General features: G+C 42.8%; 1 protein-coding gene across 3 annotated transcripts in view; it reads left to right on the top strand.

Moving 5' to 3' along the window:
- MTHFD1L (methylenetetrahydrofolate dehydrogenase (NADP+ dependent) 1 like) overlaps positions 1 to 16,669 on the top strand; it is a 266,470-nt gene that overhangs the window by 38,178 nt on the left and 211,623 nt on the right. For 2 of the 3 annotated variants that reach the window (XM_089777293.1, XM_075924433.2), the window contains exon 11: positions 8,397 to 8,570. In XM_089777293.1, the coding sequence (XP_089633419.1) occupies positions 8,397 to 8,570 (174 nt within the window). Of the gene's footprint in view, positions 1 to 8,396; positions 8,571 to 14,551; positions 14,693 to 16,669 lie in introns of those variants that run through there. The other variant, XM_075924434.2, reaches the window with a different exon arrangement.

Here is a 16,669-nt window from a genome sequence, read left to right on the forward strand (position 1 = left end):
CTAAAATATGAAAGCAGCTATTTTGCTTATTTGCTTCTTCTGTTATAAGTGGAAACAAGTTTATGAATTCTAAAACTGAAAGGTGAACTGAAATTGTTCCCTGAAAAATACAGAAAATTCCTAAATCAGTGGGACCTTTCAGAAAACACTTCAGGACATTCTTAGAATTAAGTATCTGTGTAAATCCCAGTGACTTCAAAGGCACCTGAACTCATGCTTTCCTGTTTAGCCAACTTTTCTGAATTGAGGCCCAACAATATGACTGCAGGCTTTAAGGCTACGTCTGCACTTCCCTCTCTTGTGCAAAATAATATGCAAATGAGGTGAAGTGTGGAATATTGCCGCACCTCATTTGCATCATTAATGAGGCTCCATTTTTGCACAAGAGGCTTTTCCTGAAAAAAAGCGAAAGAACAGCTCTTGTGCAAGAGGGGGTTTTTGCACACAAAAAAGCCATGTAGACGGCTCCTTTTTTCGCAGAAGCCTCTTACGCAAAAATGGAGTCTCATTAATTATGCAAATGAGGTGTGGCGATATTCCACACTTCACCTCATTTGCATATGTTTTTGCACAAGAGAGGGCAGTGTAGATGTAGCCAAAGAGTTACTGATACATTCTTTTGTATAACTGATTTATTTTCGATCAGTTCCTCTCTTATTTACTGCCTATGTTCATGGCTTCAGGGATCTATACTTGCATTACCACAGTTGCTGACAGCATGAGAAATGTAGCTTTGCTTTGCTATTAGTATAGTGTGTGTGTTTTGTGGGAGAGGGAGGGAGAAATGGATGGATGTGGGTGGGTGCGCACATGCGAGAAACCTGAGGGTTTGAACCCAGATTATGGAGAGTAGCCTTGGAAAATTCATTTATAATTTGTATAATTTGAGAGTATTGCATTTTTAACATCTTAATGTTAAAATTAGTGCTTCTTTTAAATGTTTCTTGTTTTAACAATTTCATTGGGACAGATTTGGTTTGTAACCTAAAACAGATGTCAAAAGAACAAGCATTTTATAGAGTGCAGATAGAAAGAAAAAAGTTGATATCCTGAGGCTTTTAATAGGCAAATATATACAATTTCAGACTTTTCATCCTTGTAAACCTCCCATTAAAATGTAGTTAAAGAAACAATAGATCAAACTATGCTTCATACCATGGGTTGATGATGATAAAACTTCTACCCAACAAGAAACCTGCTTCCTTCCCCTGCCACCATATATAAAATGTTACCAGTGATAGGTTTTCCATTTGTTTAATTACTGTAACTTTATGGTTATATTTTTTTCCCTTTTAAATGTACAGTTACTTGCCATGGGGAAGGTATAAAATATTCTTTTACAACAATATACAATTTTATATGGAGACAGATGGATTTTTCATTGAAAACAAGAAGGAAAGAAGCATAGGAACTAAAATAGGGAACATCTGCTTTTCACTCTCAAGGAGCTCTGGGGCATTAATTAGATTCATTTCCAAATAAAATCCGTAGTGCATTTCCATGGACACTGTAATAAAATTCTCAGTGTGCATACTGAGTAGATGTAGAGTTTTTTTAAATCTTGTATTTTATAAATTCCAGTGCCGTGGTTCACTGTGGTCAAGAAATATAGTCTTGTTCTGACAGAAAACCTGTTCTAATCTTTTAACTTAGTATCAAATATGAAACACTTATGCATATTGAAAATATTAAAATTAACTATTTAAAAACTGTCCGTCCCTGTCAGATGCTGAAAAAAGTTGGTACATATGAATATATTCTACTTAAACTAATAACACCAAAAACTTCTGCAGACTTTAACATGTTGATTAAAAGTTGCCCTTTATTTCCCATGTTTCTTTTGTATAGAAATCAAAACAAGACATTCAGCAACAACAACAAAAATATAAACCTCATACTTTTTTCTTTTTTTTTTAAAGGTATCAATAAAATAAATTTGTTTAACATGGGCATTGGAATTTTGATGCATGTAAAAAAGTAAAATTGGAGACCTTTTTAACTTTTTAAAATAAAGTAACATCTTTAAAGAGCTATGTTTTATACACTGCTGTATTCTATGTATTTGGAATATATTAAAACATGGATGTATAAATTATACTTTTGCCTTGTCTCCTTTGCCACAAAAACACATACACAAATTCCAAGGAGAACAGTAGATGGTCGGATTAAGCTGCTGGTGGAGCTATCTACCTGGGAATTGTGCCAGTTGGAGACATTAGGGTAACTTTTTACTAGGTAGACATTGTAATAGAATCAGAAGAGACAGTGAGTTCGGTGAGATCATAAGGGGTAGATTCACAATCAGTCAAAGTCTATGGAAAGATTCAGTGGGTTTTGAATCAGTTTCTAGATTCCCTGCCCCTTCTCTACTCTGCATGCTGCTGCAGCTCTCTGTAGGACAATATGTAATTGAATGAAAGTTGCTCTGCCAATTGGTTTATATTCCCTTTAACTGAGGAATCCTGCCTCAGGCCATCAGCCTTTCTCTTAGCTGTTTCTAACGCTGAATTTCAAATATGCAAAATTCCAAGGACAGTTAGTAATGAAAACTGAAATATGATGCTGGAAAAAACTTGCACGTAGCCCTGATTGTAAGAGTCATAAAGGAAGTTGTGTGTTTCATAAACTACTGTTCAATTATACTTTGAAGAAATAAAGCATTTTTGTATATAGGGTCTCGTGTGTGTTTAAGGGCTGTATTTCTCAAAGTGGGCCACGAAACCACTTTGAGAAACCTGATAACTGGCCACTGTGGTGTATTTATTTATTGGTACCACAGCCACAGAGCCTCGTAGCTCCCATCGGCTCCGGTTTGCTGTTTGCAGCCAAGGGGAGCTGTGGGAAGCCCACGTTCCCCTTAGATGCAAATTGTGAACTGGAGCCAATGGAAACTTCAAGGCTCTGTGGCTGCGGTACTGGTAAATAAACACACCAAAGCGGCCAGTTGACAGGGTTCTCAAAGTGGTTTCATGGACCACTTTGAGAAACACTGGTTTAAGGGTAATGCATTTTTGCTCAGGTAGTTGCTTCCAGAACTGAACCACGGAGAACACAGACTGTAATTGGTTCTGATCTCAGCAACAATGTGTTTTCTGTAATTATGTAATATACCCAGCACCAGCAGGCAAGCATTTGATGGTTTCTGGATGCTGATTATTATAATCTGTGTGCTAGAAGTATTGTAGTAGTATTACTTGTGTTCATTATGCCATAGACATATATTGATGCCTAGTAATGTTTGCTGCTAAAAACATTGTGGAACATATTTGATGATAAAAATAATTAGGTGACTAGACATAAACACTAAAAGCCTTTTCCACCAGTTACAATTAAGTTGTAAATGCCAAAACACTAAGTCAAGTCTTTCCTTGCACCATCTTAATAGAAAATTGTTCCTGTTGTGTTCAAAGCTAATTATTTTCTGTCTCTAATTACACTATGTTGAATGTCTCCATCTGTAGTCTCCTTGGTAAAAGGCTGTCCTTTTTATATTAAAAAGTTGTTTTCCTCAAATGTTTTTAAGAGCTCTTCAATGAAAGAATAACAACAGTAAGCAGTTATTTTGCTTAGGCAAATCAACTGACAGAAATCTCTTTTTAGGGATCAATTAAGCTAAGTTGAGTGTATAAAACTGATTTCACCTTGGTGTTTTATTCCTGAGTATCTGAAGTGTCCTCGCTATCACTGATGCATTATAATGCTCTAAGGCTTTGTCTACACTGCGAGTTTTTGCAGCAGAAAACATGCTAATGAGACTCATTAGCATAAGTTATGATCTCATTAGCATATTTTTGCCGTTTCTTTTTGTGCAAGAGTTTTTTGCGCAAAAAGGAGCAGTGTAGCCGCTTCTGTTTTGCACAACCCTCCCGTTTTGCACAAGATCCTTATGCCTCTTTGGGACAGGAACAAGGAGCCAATGGTCTCAGGTTACAGTGGGAGAGGTCTAGGTTGGATATTAGGAAAAACTATTTTACTGGGAGGGTTGTGAAGCACTGGAATGGGTTACCTAGGGAGGTGGTGGAATCTCCATCCCTAGAGGGTTTTAAGTCTTGGCTTGACAAAGCCTTGGCTGGGTTCATTTAGTTGGGATTGGTCCTGCCCGCTGTACTTGATGACCTCATGAGGTCTCTTCCAGCTCTATGATTCTATATTTTCTGCTGCAAAAACTCACAGTGTAGACCCGTTTTGCGCAAAATGGTCCTGTCTACTCTGCTTGTTTTTGCGCAAAAACCTTTTGCGTAAAAGCATCGGCAGAGAATATGCAAATGACAGCGCGACAAATGCTAATGAGCACTTCATTAGCATACTCTCTGCTGGCAAAAGCCTGCAGTGTAGATGTAGTCTCAAATTTGGAAAGAGATGGAGGATGCGGATTCCATAGAATAGGAGTCACTTCTTTCAGGTGTGGTGAAGGAAGTAGAGAGAGTTTAGAGTGCTGCAAGGAATTCAGGAAGGCCATGTCTAGATTGTCATCTCTCAAATTACTAGAAAATGCTAATGCTGTTTTTAAAAACAAGCATGTATAGGAATGTCAATATCTTAAAAATGAAACAGTTGAAAAAAAATATTGCCAACTACACTTCTGTTTCTCTTTGTTGCTCCACAATACCATTTTGCCTATCCATGTGCAAGGGTGTCCCAGCTGCTGAAATTTTCATGTCTCACTCTCATAAATAAATTATTCACTTTTTAAAAGTACATATTTATAGCGTTTGATGTAATAAACCATAGAAAGACAAAAACTATTTTTCATCCAAGACGTTTCATTGGTTTACGCTTCTGTTTAGGGAGAAGAATTGATTCAAGGGGAGACAGTGAATTTAATGGAAGGGAATGAGTAGAAATAGTCTGTAGCCTAATCATCTTTTATTGTGATTCTGTGACATCCCACTAGATAGAGCCAGACTTGTATTCGAGACACCTGAGTGCTGCAGGAAATTATGATGGTTAATTAAGTGGTACCCTTTTCTCTGAATCAGCATTGAACAAATCCCCCAGTCTAGCATTAGTAAATGCTAAGAAATTACCGCTGCAGTAGAGTTTTCATATTAGTCTTTATTCATGTACGAATATTAAAGATCCCATGACAAGCAATCAAGGACGATAAAGCCATTGCAGAGAAGCTAAATGATTTCTTTGCATCAGTCTTCATGGCTGAGGATGTTGGGGAGATTCCCAAACCTGCACTGTCCTTTGTGGGAGATGCATCAGAGGAACTGTCCTGGATTAAAGTGTCATTAGAGGAGGTTTTGGAACAAATAGAAAAACTTAACGTTAACAAAGCACCAGGACTGGATGGCATTCACCCAAGGGTTCTAAAAGAACTCAGGGAAATTGCAGAACTATTAACTGTGGTTTGTAATCTGTCCTTTAAATTGGCTTCTGTACCTACTGACTGGAAGATAATTAACATGACACCAATATTTAAAAAGGGCTCTAGAGGCGATCCTGGCAATTATAGACCAGTAAGTCTAACGTCGGTACTGGGCAAATTAGTCGAAACAGTAGTTAAGAATAAAATTGTCAGACATGTAGAAGAACATAATTTGTTGGGCAAAAGTCAGCATGGTTTCTGTAAAGGGAAATCATGTCTCACTAATCTATTACAGTTCTTTGAAGTGGTTAACAAACGTGCGGACAAGGGGGATCCAGTAGATATAGCATACTTAGATTTTCAGAAAGCCTTTGACAAAGGCCCTCACCAAAGGCTCTTGTGTAAATTCCATTGTCATGGGATAAGAGGAAAGGTCCTTTCATGGATTGAGAACTGGTTACAAAACAGGAAACAAAGGGTAGGAATAAATGGTAAATTTTCAGAATGGAGAGGGAGAACTAGTGGTATCCCCCAAAGGTCAGTCCTAGGACCAATCCTATTCAACTTATTCATAAATGATCTAGAGAAAGGGGCTAGCAGTGAGGTAGTAAAGTTTGCAGATGATACTAAACTGTTTAAGATAGTCAAGACAGAAGCAGACTGTGAAGAACTTCAAAAACATCTCACAAAACTAAGTGATTTGGCAACAAAATGGCAAATGAAGTTTCATGTGGATAAGTGTAAAGTAATGCATGTTGGAAAAAATAACCCCAACTATACATATGGTATGATGGGGGCTAATTTGGCTACAACAAATCAGGAAAGAGATCTTGGAGTTATCGTGGATAGTTCTCTGAAAACTTCCACACAGTGTGCTGTGGCGGTCAAATAGAATGTTAGGAATTATTAAGAAAGGGATAGAAAATAAGACAAAGAATATCTTACTGCCGCTGTATAAAACTATGGTACACCCACATCTTGAGTACTGTGTACAGATGTGGTCTCCTCACCTCAAAAAAGATATTTTGGCCTTGTAAAGGGTTCCGAAAAGGGCAACTAAAATGATTAGGGGTTTGGAACGGGTCCCATATAAAGAGAGGCTAAAGTGACTGGGACTTTTCAGTTTGGAAAAGAGGAGTCTGAGAGGAGATATGATAGAGGTATATAAAATCATGAGTGGTATGGAGAGGGTGAATAAAGAAAAGTTATTTATTAGTTAAGGACTAGAGGATACCAAATGAAATTAATGGGTAGCAGGCTTAAAACTAATAAGCGAAAGTTCTTCTTCACACAGTGCATAGTCAACTTGTGGAACTCCTTGCCAGAGGAGGCTGTGAAAGTTAGAACTATAACAGAGTTTAAAGAGAAGCTAGATAAATTCAGGGAGGTTAGATCCATAAAAAGCTATTAGCCAGGGGGTAGGAATGGTGTCCCTGGCCTCTGTTTGTCAGAGGCTGGAGATGGATGGCACGAGACAAATCGCTTGATCATTGTCTTCGGTCCACCCCCTCCAGGGCACCTGGTGTCTAGCCACTGTTGGCAGACAGGCATCTGGGCTGGATGGACCTTTGGTCTGACCCAGTACGGCCATTCTTATGTTCTTATGACATTTCTTTTGTAAGGCGAGGCCGGTTAAGTTGGATATTAAATTCCAATATAGTATATGATGTTTAACCCACACTAAATTCTCTGCATTTTCATTGTGTTGCCTTGTTCTTCTTTCTATCTTATCTTTTACCTATTACAGTGGTCCCCAATGCAGTGTTTGTGGGTGCCATGGTGCCCGCCGGGGCATTTGTGTGGCCGCCGAGTGACCAGGACTGGCCCAAGCCATTCTTGCACCCCAGGTGCGCGGTTTATGCGTGGCCTCGGCCCCCAGGCACGCGGGGCATGTGCGGCCCTGCTCCCGGGCGCTCGGCAGCCCTAAAATGTTGGGGACCACTAACCTATTATGTAGTATTATGAGTGATTAAACAGCCACTGTGTACTATTCCACATCTAGGTCTTAGAGGGGTAGCAGTGTTAGACTGTAACTTTAAAAACAACAAGTAGTCCTGTAGCGCCTTGGAGACTAACATACATACATATATATGGTATCGTGAGCGTTCATAAGCAAAATCCACTTCTTCCATATGAGGAAGTGGGTTTTGCTCACAAATGCTAGTAATACTATATATGTTTTTTTGTTAGTCTCTTAGCTGATCCCGCACAGCGCGGAAGTCTAGATGCGGATCAGTCGACAAGGGAAGCCTTTGTTTCACGAGGCATAAGGGAGTGATCGACAAAGGCTTCCCTTGTCGACTGATCCGCACCTAGACTGCCGTGCTGTGCCGGATCTGCTGATTGTCGACACAGCACGGCGGCCATTTTTATTTTAATGAAGCAGGGATTATTTAAATCCCTGCTTCATTGACTATGTTGGGTAAACTAGTTTACATGGCTCTGTCGATGGAGCCATGTCGTCTAGACACACCCTAAAACGCTACATCATTATCTCACATACAGTCATATTTCAATAGTGAGTGAGCTGAGCCTTGTATATGTTACCTATCTCCTTACATTACCTCATAGGGAAGTAGTGAGGCTTAAAGTTGGCTTTCACATTCTCTGATGTGCAGGTATGTTTGTCCATATTTATATCAATTCTATCTATAAGGAATGTATATGCTTTGCAGTAACATGTACTTATAAATGCTGAAATGTGCTAAATTGTACTGCTGTAGAGGAGGAAAAGAAATGGACAGAAAAGTCAGTTCCAAAGTGATATTCTTAAATATCTACCAGACACTGACTAGTCTGATATGAAGTCATTGGGCAATATTTGGAACACAATTAAAGGAAAGAATACAATGAAATAAATGTTAGTAAACACTGCTTGGAGAAAAATGGATAACACAAACGATTTCCAATATTACATTAGGCGTTAGCTAGTATTTAGGTTCAGATAACAAAATCTGGGAGAAGAGATCATAAAGCGGTTACAATAACTTTATTGTTGCAGTGTTTGCTGTTATTTTGTATTCTGTCATCGACCACCTAAGCTGAGAGAAGTCTCTTGGCTCCTATTTGTTTTCTTTTCCAGTGATATTGAGATTTCCCGAGGACAGAGTCCAAAAGCTGTTGACGTACTTGCCAAGGAGATAGGATTGCTTGCAGATGAAATTGAAATCTATGGCCAAACCAAAGCCAAAGTACGTTTGTCCCTGCTGGAAAGGTTAAAGGATCAACCAGATGGAAAATATGTTCTAGTTGCTGGGTAAGAATATACACTAGGCTTCCTCCTTCTGCCCTCTCTCCCCCCTTTCTCTCTGCTAACACAAACATGTGGTTTGTATCTTTTAATTTACTGAATAAATTGCCCATTATAAACTTGTAGTACTTGATGCTTTATGAAAGCAAGCATTTATATTTTTCTCCCCCTTTTTAAAATAACCTTTTTTTCCTCCAAGCTGTGATTACAGAAGTTAAGTATGTTTTATGGAAGGTACATTGATTTAAGCTTCTTAAAATGTCTTCTGTAACTATTTGATTTTTTCTTGACTCATCAGCTTTAAAGTATTTGACTCAGAAGTGCAGTCACTTTGTTTATAAACCATTTTAAGGGAAGCTACATGGTAATCTATTGGTATTAATGGTAAATACTTTTTTATTGAATAGCAAACTGCATAGTTAAATAAAATCCATGTTTTTCCCTAAAATGTAGAAATGTCTCCAGGCAGGCTTATCATATGCTTTGTTCCCATGATTTTTTTAAATGTAATGCTTCATCTAGAAATACCTGTCTCTTTCTTACTCTTTCCTTTGCTTCCTTTTCTCATACATCTGCTTTGTAAAATGGAAAGTTCATCAGATGTTTGTTGTTGGATCACCGATGTAGTAAGGTCAGGATTTACTGTTGTGATGTCCTGACAGGTCTCTGGCTCCGCTGATGATGATAACCAGAAGGCTGCTTGTGTGTGTGTTCAGTGATGTGTGCCGTATCAACTTGCGCAATTAGTCACCACAACAGACCCTGAGACAGCACCCAAAGTCCACAGATCAGATAAGGGTGGACCGTTTTATAGTCAGCACCTAGTACCAATTACTGTTCTACACCTGGGCCTATTACCAATTAGTGTTTTACATTCTCGGCCCTCATCATGCCACGTTCTGTGAGTAGGGGCCTGCCCTTGCTCGCAGCTTAGCTTTGCTTTACATTAGCCAAGTGTCCGTTGTTAGCTAGACCTCAGGCCTCAAACCAGACCTGTGCTACATGGGCTTATATTTTAGGCCCCCATCTTACTACAGCGTGCACTTATCTGCAACAGTTTCCACGCAACGGTAGATTGCAGCATATCTTTTTCTTTTTATAACAAAAGCCTCATTTTGTGAATTGATAAGGTTTAGTTGGTTTTCGTAAAATTCTCTTAATGGCACTTTTCTGTTTGTCAGTCCCCGCAATACACAAAGTTCGAAAGGGATGCTGGAAAGAGTGAGACCACGACTTGGGGTAGCAAAAAGAAAAAACTGATTTTATTTTAATGATGACTCTGACACCTAATGTCTGTGAATTCAGTCACATGCGCGGGCGCCAGACAATTATCAGAATAAAAAATAAGCAAATCGCCAAACAATATAAAATAATTCCCTGAGGCTTTTCCAAATCACATTAATTCTCAATAACTGCCTAGGATTTAGGAACAGTTGAATTAACACTAATGTTGTTCATAAAGTTAACTATTTACACTATTTTATACAAGAGAACAGTTAAAACCTTACCAGCAACTATTTGTGAACTAACACAATGTCTGTTTAACCACTGTCACTTGACAGGCAATAAGGGCAACTGAAAAATCAATCAGGACAGGGATAATGGCGGGGGAGGGGTGTTATACCAGTTCTGGAGACAGCAGGAACACAAGTACCAGTCACATGCTCATAAACTGTCTCCACTCGGGTCGACCAACTCGGAGTACGCTCAGTAAGACTTGAGAGCGGGGGGTGCAAGCGTCTGGTGATCAGGCCAGGCGTTCACACGATGCGATTCTCCACTCAGAGGGGGTTCAGCTGCCTGTTTTATTGCCCGGTCACTTGTCACCTCATTGGTTGATCTTTGTCGCAGTGGGTGGAGTAAGCAGGCCTGACCACGAGTCAGCCCATTGGCTGATCTTTACTGCAGTGGGTGGAGCGAGCAGGGGAAGATAATTATTCTGTATGCCCTTATATGGAAAGCGCTCCGCCTCACAGACAGAGCCCCCTATACCAGCCTTTGTGGTATAACAGGCTATGGCTAACCTGCGGCGGGCAGCCATTGTTGTTGTTCTGTCTCGGACACTATTTAGCACCTTTTTTCTAGCAACCAAACATAATAGGGTAGGGGGGAAAGGGAAGGGAGAAGGGAAGATATATCACATTTTTTTCATTGTGAAATTTAATCCAGTGCTAGTGTTACATTCTTTTTTGTTATTTTTGGCAGTAGTGTAACAAAATCTGTAAGTTAAGATTTCCAGCTGGTCCAGTGGACAAAGCCATTCTTAGATGCCTTTGTCCTGCCACTTCCTTGATCAACTAGTGTTCTCCATGTTCGTACAAACACAGTTAGCTTTTTGTATGTTTGTACTGGGAAATCTGGATTCCTGGCAACAGTGCAGTGTGTTTCGATCACATCAATCTTCACAGAATTGCAGACTTTAGAAGTAGCTCAGGAGGGAACATGGATACGATGCGGAACTCTATTTAGATGGAGTTTGGGAATTCTGCATATGAGGAACTGCCGCCTATAAGCTTCCTCTTTTTGTATCACTCTTTCTGTTCTGTTTACCAATGTGTCCTTTTAAGGGCAGCAGTCTAGAAGAAAGTGCACTACATATTCTAAATCCATGATGTCCATCCAGTTCTGAAGCAGTAGCTATTGTAATATAGAACTATATATAGAGAGCTAGTCATGCTCAGCCAGCCAAATAGTCACATTGTTCAAGCCATCTTGCCACATTCAACTGGCCAAATAGCCACATGTAGCTAGTGCAGGGTTTCCCAACCGATTGGTTGGGACCCAAATATGGGTCGCCATTACATTTCAAAAGGGTCACCAAGTGGCTCTGCTCTCCCTTGTCCCCCCGTTTTTGAATTACCTTGGGTCACCAACTCTTCCTGAATTGTCAAAATGGGTCCCCATCTGGAAAAGGATGGGAACCGCTGAGCCTAGTGGATAGTGTGTTGGACACCACAGCTCTAAATGTTGCTTTGTGGGAGAATAGAGAAATTATGGAATCCTAGGACTGGAAGGAGCCTTTAGAGGTCTTCCAATCCAGACTTGTGCATTCAAGGCAGGACTACGTATTATCTAGGGCAGGAGTCTCATACTCCCAAGCCCCCAGGCCTTCTACAGGCCAGAGCATATTCGCAGTCCAGCCCGGAGGGGGGAATGGATGTCCCTTGGGACCCAGGCTTGGAGATTAGCAAGGGGGCCTGGTGCGGGCAGCAATGGGTGGGCCCCCTGCACTTCGTGGGTGCACTCACTCTGCTTTGCTCCCAGTTCAAGACTGATTGGGTCTCCAGGGTGGAGGACCAGGAAGGTTTAAGGCTATTGTAATTCAGCAAGTAGCTGTAGTAACTCTGTTACATAAGGGTTAACATAGAATGCTTCCTTACTCATGGGTGTAGAAGGTTTTCTACTTTTTTTCCCAGTGCCAGTAAGGTTCTCAAATGCAATTTTTTTTTTCATATTTAAAATGCACTGCTTTTTGTGTGTGGTCTTCTCAATAATGAGAGTGGGAATAGAGATCAAGTTCCCCACAATACAGGCAGTCCCTGGGTTACATGGATCCGACTTACATTAGATCCCTACTTACAAACGGGATGAGGCAACCCCGCACTAGCTGCTTCCCCCCAGCAGACCAGGGAGACGCGAAGCTAGTGCCCCTCCCCCCCCAGCAGACCAGGATGACGCGGAGCGGCTTTTCTCAGCAGACACCTCAGCTTGAGAATAAAGGACTGAGGGAAGTGAGGTGTGGGAGAAAAAAACAGCTCTGGAGAAATGTTTGGCTTGAGTTTCCCCTACAATATGTACCAGTTCCGACTTACATACAAATTCAACTTAAGAACAAACCTACAGTCCCTATCTTGTACGTAACCCGGGGACTGCCTGTACTTATTTGTTCAATTGAATGTAGCTGATAATGATGTGAGGGAAGTGAGCAACAATGCCTGTTGCAGGGAAAAGGCTTTCAGGATGGTGAGAGAACAACATGGAATTGGAGAAGCTGGAATTGGAAATGATCTTGTTAGCCATCTGGTTAGACCCCCTGACAGACAAAATTAATAGCAACATTTTTATATTGGATTTTTGTGTTGCTTTGAAATCAAAGAAAAATACAAACAGCTTTAAAAAGCTGTAGTTTTGGCCACTGAAGCAAGTGTGCTCAAATGGCTAAGTAAAATGCATGGCTTCACAGGGAGCGATTGAGAGTTTTGTATGCCTGCAATTTACAGGTTACCTCTGTTTATGGGGAGTTGTTAATTATGCATGATATTCAGCATTTCATAAGCAAAATTGATTTTCTGGATAACTGCAATCTTCTCTGCATTATACATTTATTGGTCATGATTCTGAGCTTTTTTGTACCCTTCCATATGCAGAATAAATTTTATGTGCACCAAGGTATGTGCAGATGTGCACCATCAGTAGAAACACATGCTGCTGGTTGTGGGCAGTCTGCTAATCATCTGGGCAGCATTTGAAACGCTCCTGGGTGGCCACCCAAGTGCACAACTTTCAGGGAACCCTGGCTCCCCTCACAGGGCTGAGTTGATGCTTCTGGGGCCCCAAGGCTAGTAGATTGTGGGGCTCCCTAGGCTGTGAGGAGGGACCAAAAATGGAGGGGATTCATGTGTAGGATGGGGCTGCCAGGGAGCAAGCTTGGGATGAGTGTGCAGGGTCTGGGAGGGAGCAAAGGATTGGAGTGCTTACCTGGCACAGCTGTCGGAGGGGCACAGGTGGCTTGGTGCTGCACTTGCAGGCACCTCCCTCTGCCATTCCAATTGTCCGTGCCCCTAGCCAATGGAAGCCATGGAGGAAAAGTCTGTAGGGAGCGCATCCCTATGCTACAGCCGGGATGGGAGAAGGAATGGCAGCACACTGAGCCACTTGCTTCTTGTCCCCCTGCTACACAAGGGCTGTAGCGTTGGCTCCCCATGGCTTCTCCCTCACTATGGAGTGGGTAAGCTCTTGAAATTTAATATTTTTCTAATGTAAATAGATGCTACTTGAGATGAATTAGGATGTTATATGTTATGGTGTTTGTCAAAAGTGTAATTTATATTTTATCCAATTATGTTTCATTAAGCATCACATATAAACTACACTACAGCCACGTAAAAGATGTGTTTCTGGCTAACTTCTTAATTCCACGAGGGTCAGGATTTACAGATGCAGAGTTCTGAGAATTCATTTTTGCTTCCCATGGGGATATAGATATGTGGCAAGTAATTGATTTATCCCAGCTGACTGGGAGGGAGCTGGGGAAAGAGAGGGAAAGGGATATTTATAGAAATAACTTGCAAAAATTCAGTCTTATAATGATGTACTTCAACTTTTAATTGTCCAAAGTAAAGATTGTTCACTGAATAATTAGTCATGTACCTTGTATACTAGTGTGTATTTGTGTAGTTAGATCGTGTTATAAATCTACATTTAACACAGTGTAGTGATTGGAATAAGAGATGTGTCTCATATGAATCTGTATTGAGTTGGAGGCTTGGCCTATATTTAAAGGTTAAGTCTACATAGCTTCTTCAATCAGGAGTGTGAATTTCATTAATGTAATTAGGCCAATTTACCCCCAGTGTAGATGCAGGAATGTTGATAGACTAGTGCTTCTGTCGGTTAGTTATAGCCACAGGAAGGTGTTAAAATCCTTTCTGTCAGTATAGGATGCTTCTGCACTGTGAGGTTATGCCAGCATAGCTATACTGTGACGGACCCGGCGGCCGGGAGAGAACCCCCCCCTCCCTCGGCCGGAAAAGCGGCCGCTGCGGGCGGCGAACACACCAGCACGGCAGCACCGGGGTTTGGACGCCCGGCATCCCCGACGGGGACAGGGAGCGGGAGGCGGGGCAGAACGCGGGCGGCGGGGAAGCGGCCGGCTTTGCCGCCCCGGCTCACGCTCCAACGCCGGGCACGGGAGCATGTCGGCACAGGCGCGGGGGTAGGGCTCACCACCCAGACGTCATCCCCCAGCGACCACAAAGGCCGGGGACGGACCGGCAGGAGGGGAGGAAGTGCAGCAGCAGATGCCCTGGCGTCCCGGAGTACCAAACCCATGGCCCCCCGGGCGATGAGGAAGGACGGGCTCGGCAGTTGGCGGCTCGCCTTGGGACGCGCCCGACGACTTCAGCGTGGTGAGTGACCCCAGCCTTGCTCCGCTACCGGGGCAAGTCAGTGGGGAGTGGAAGGAGCCCGAGACGGGGCACTTTTGGCGCCCGTGGGCAGGCGAGTTGAGGGCAGCAGCCCCGTCCGCCGTGGAAGGCGACAGCTGGTCGCCAACCTCCACTTAGGGCCTCGGGCTGGGACCCGGAGGTGAGGGAGGGCCCGGGTCCCCCACTCCCCTTCCCCCCCTCATCGCTACCTATAAGCAATTCCCCGGAATCCTTAAACCCGCGTGGCCAAGACCGCAGGAGGACATTGGTCCAAAGTCAGGCCCCGCACCAACACGGCGACTCCCCCTCCCCCGCAAGTCTGGGGAGGAGGGGCCCGATGGAGGGGCCGCCGAACCCCCTCAGCCGTTAGGGGCAGAGGGGTGATCGCCCCCTCATTCGGACGCCAACCCAAGGACCCCAGGTAGGGGCCAGAGAGACAAGCCCAGACGGTGGGTTCGCAGGGCCCCGCCCCTCCCCAGACCTGCTCTGGAGCTGAAGAGGGAGGGAGCGAGGAGCTTGCACCCACAAAAGCCCGTCACATATACATTGCCATACCTATGTTGATATAGTCTCCATAGACCTACTGTAACATCCTCTGAGCTCAAACAGTAGAGACTCATGCTTTTAGATTATTTACACCTAATTCAGTCTTTGCCAATGACCTCCGCAGGATATTGTAATACCATTGTGTGATAACATTTTATAAAACCAATAATGCAATAAAAACAATATGTTGTTTTTAAAACAATTCTCTTACAGCTATTAAAGGGATAGTAAGAGTGGCCAGAAATACCACTGTAACCATTTCAGTGAGGCTTAGTCATTCATTTAACAGAATCCCACATCCCATCCATTCAGAATGGAAACACTGCAATATCAGAGTTTTGTGAACAAGAGCACTGTATGGGTATGTCTACACTACAGCGCTAATTCGAACTAACTTAGTTCGAATTAGTTAATTCGAACTAAGCTAATTCGAACTAACGTATCTAGAACTAAAAACTAGTTCGAATTAGCGTTTTGCTAATTCGAACTAGCATGTCCACATTAAGTGGACCCTGAACCGGGGTTAAGGATGGCCGGAAGCAGTGCCGGCAGGGCATCAGATGAGGACTTAGAGCGTGGAGCTGCTGCCTCAGGCTAGCCGAGGGCTGTGCTTAAAGGGACCCGTCCCCCACCCGGACAGACAGTTCTCAGGGGTGCCCCGCTTGCAAAGCAGTCCTGGCTTGGAGTGCCCGGACTACCCACACTGGGCACATCACACCACTCGGCCATCAGCCCGGCTGCACTTGCCGCAGGCTGCCATCTGGGGAGAGGGGGCAATTGGGGGGCTGCAGGAGAGCTTCCACCCCCAGAAGCCCGCAGAGCCAGCCCAGTCCTCCCCATTGGGGGCTCGTACCCCATTCCTCCCTCACCTCCTTCCACTTACCCCTCCCTAGCTCCCCTTCCTGATGTACAAAATAAAGAAAATGTGTGGTCAAAAATAGAATCTCTCTTTATTGAACAAAACTCGGGGAGACTGGGAAAAGGAGGTGGGAGAGGGGAAGAGAGAGGGTGGGAGAGGGGAGGGCAACTAAAATGATCAGAGGTTTAGAACAGGTCCCATATGAAGAGAGACTAAAGAGACTGGGACTTTTCAGTTTAGAAAAGAGGAGACTGAGGGGGGATAGGATAGAGGTCTCTAAAAGCATGAGTGGGGTGGAGACGGTGCATAAAGAAAAGTTCTTCATTAGTTCCCATAATAGAAGGACTAGAGGACACCAAAGGAAAGGAATGGGTAGCAGGCTTCAAACTAGTAAGAGAAAGTTGTTCTTCACAAAGCAAAGAGTCAACCTGTGGAACTCCTTGTTGCAGGAGGCTGTGAAGGCTAGAACTAGAACTGAGTTTAAAGAGAAGTGAGATAAAGTGATGGAGGTTGGGTCCAGAGAGTGGTATTAGCCAGGGGGTAGGAGTGGTGTC

The sequence above is a fragment of the Pelodiscus sinensis genome, chromosome 3 (genome assembly GCF_052426305.1).
Source record: "Pelodiscus sinensis isolate ZL-2025 chromosome 3, ASM5242630v1, whole genome shotgun sequence".
Lineage (NCBI taxonomy): Eukaryota > Metazoa > Chordata > Testudines > Trionychidae > Pelodiscus > Pelodiscus sinensis.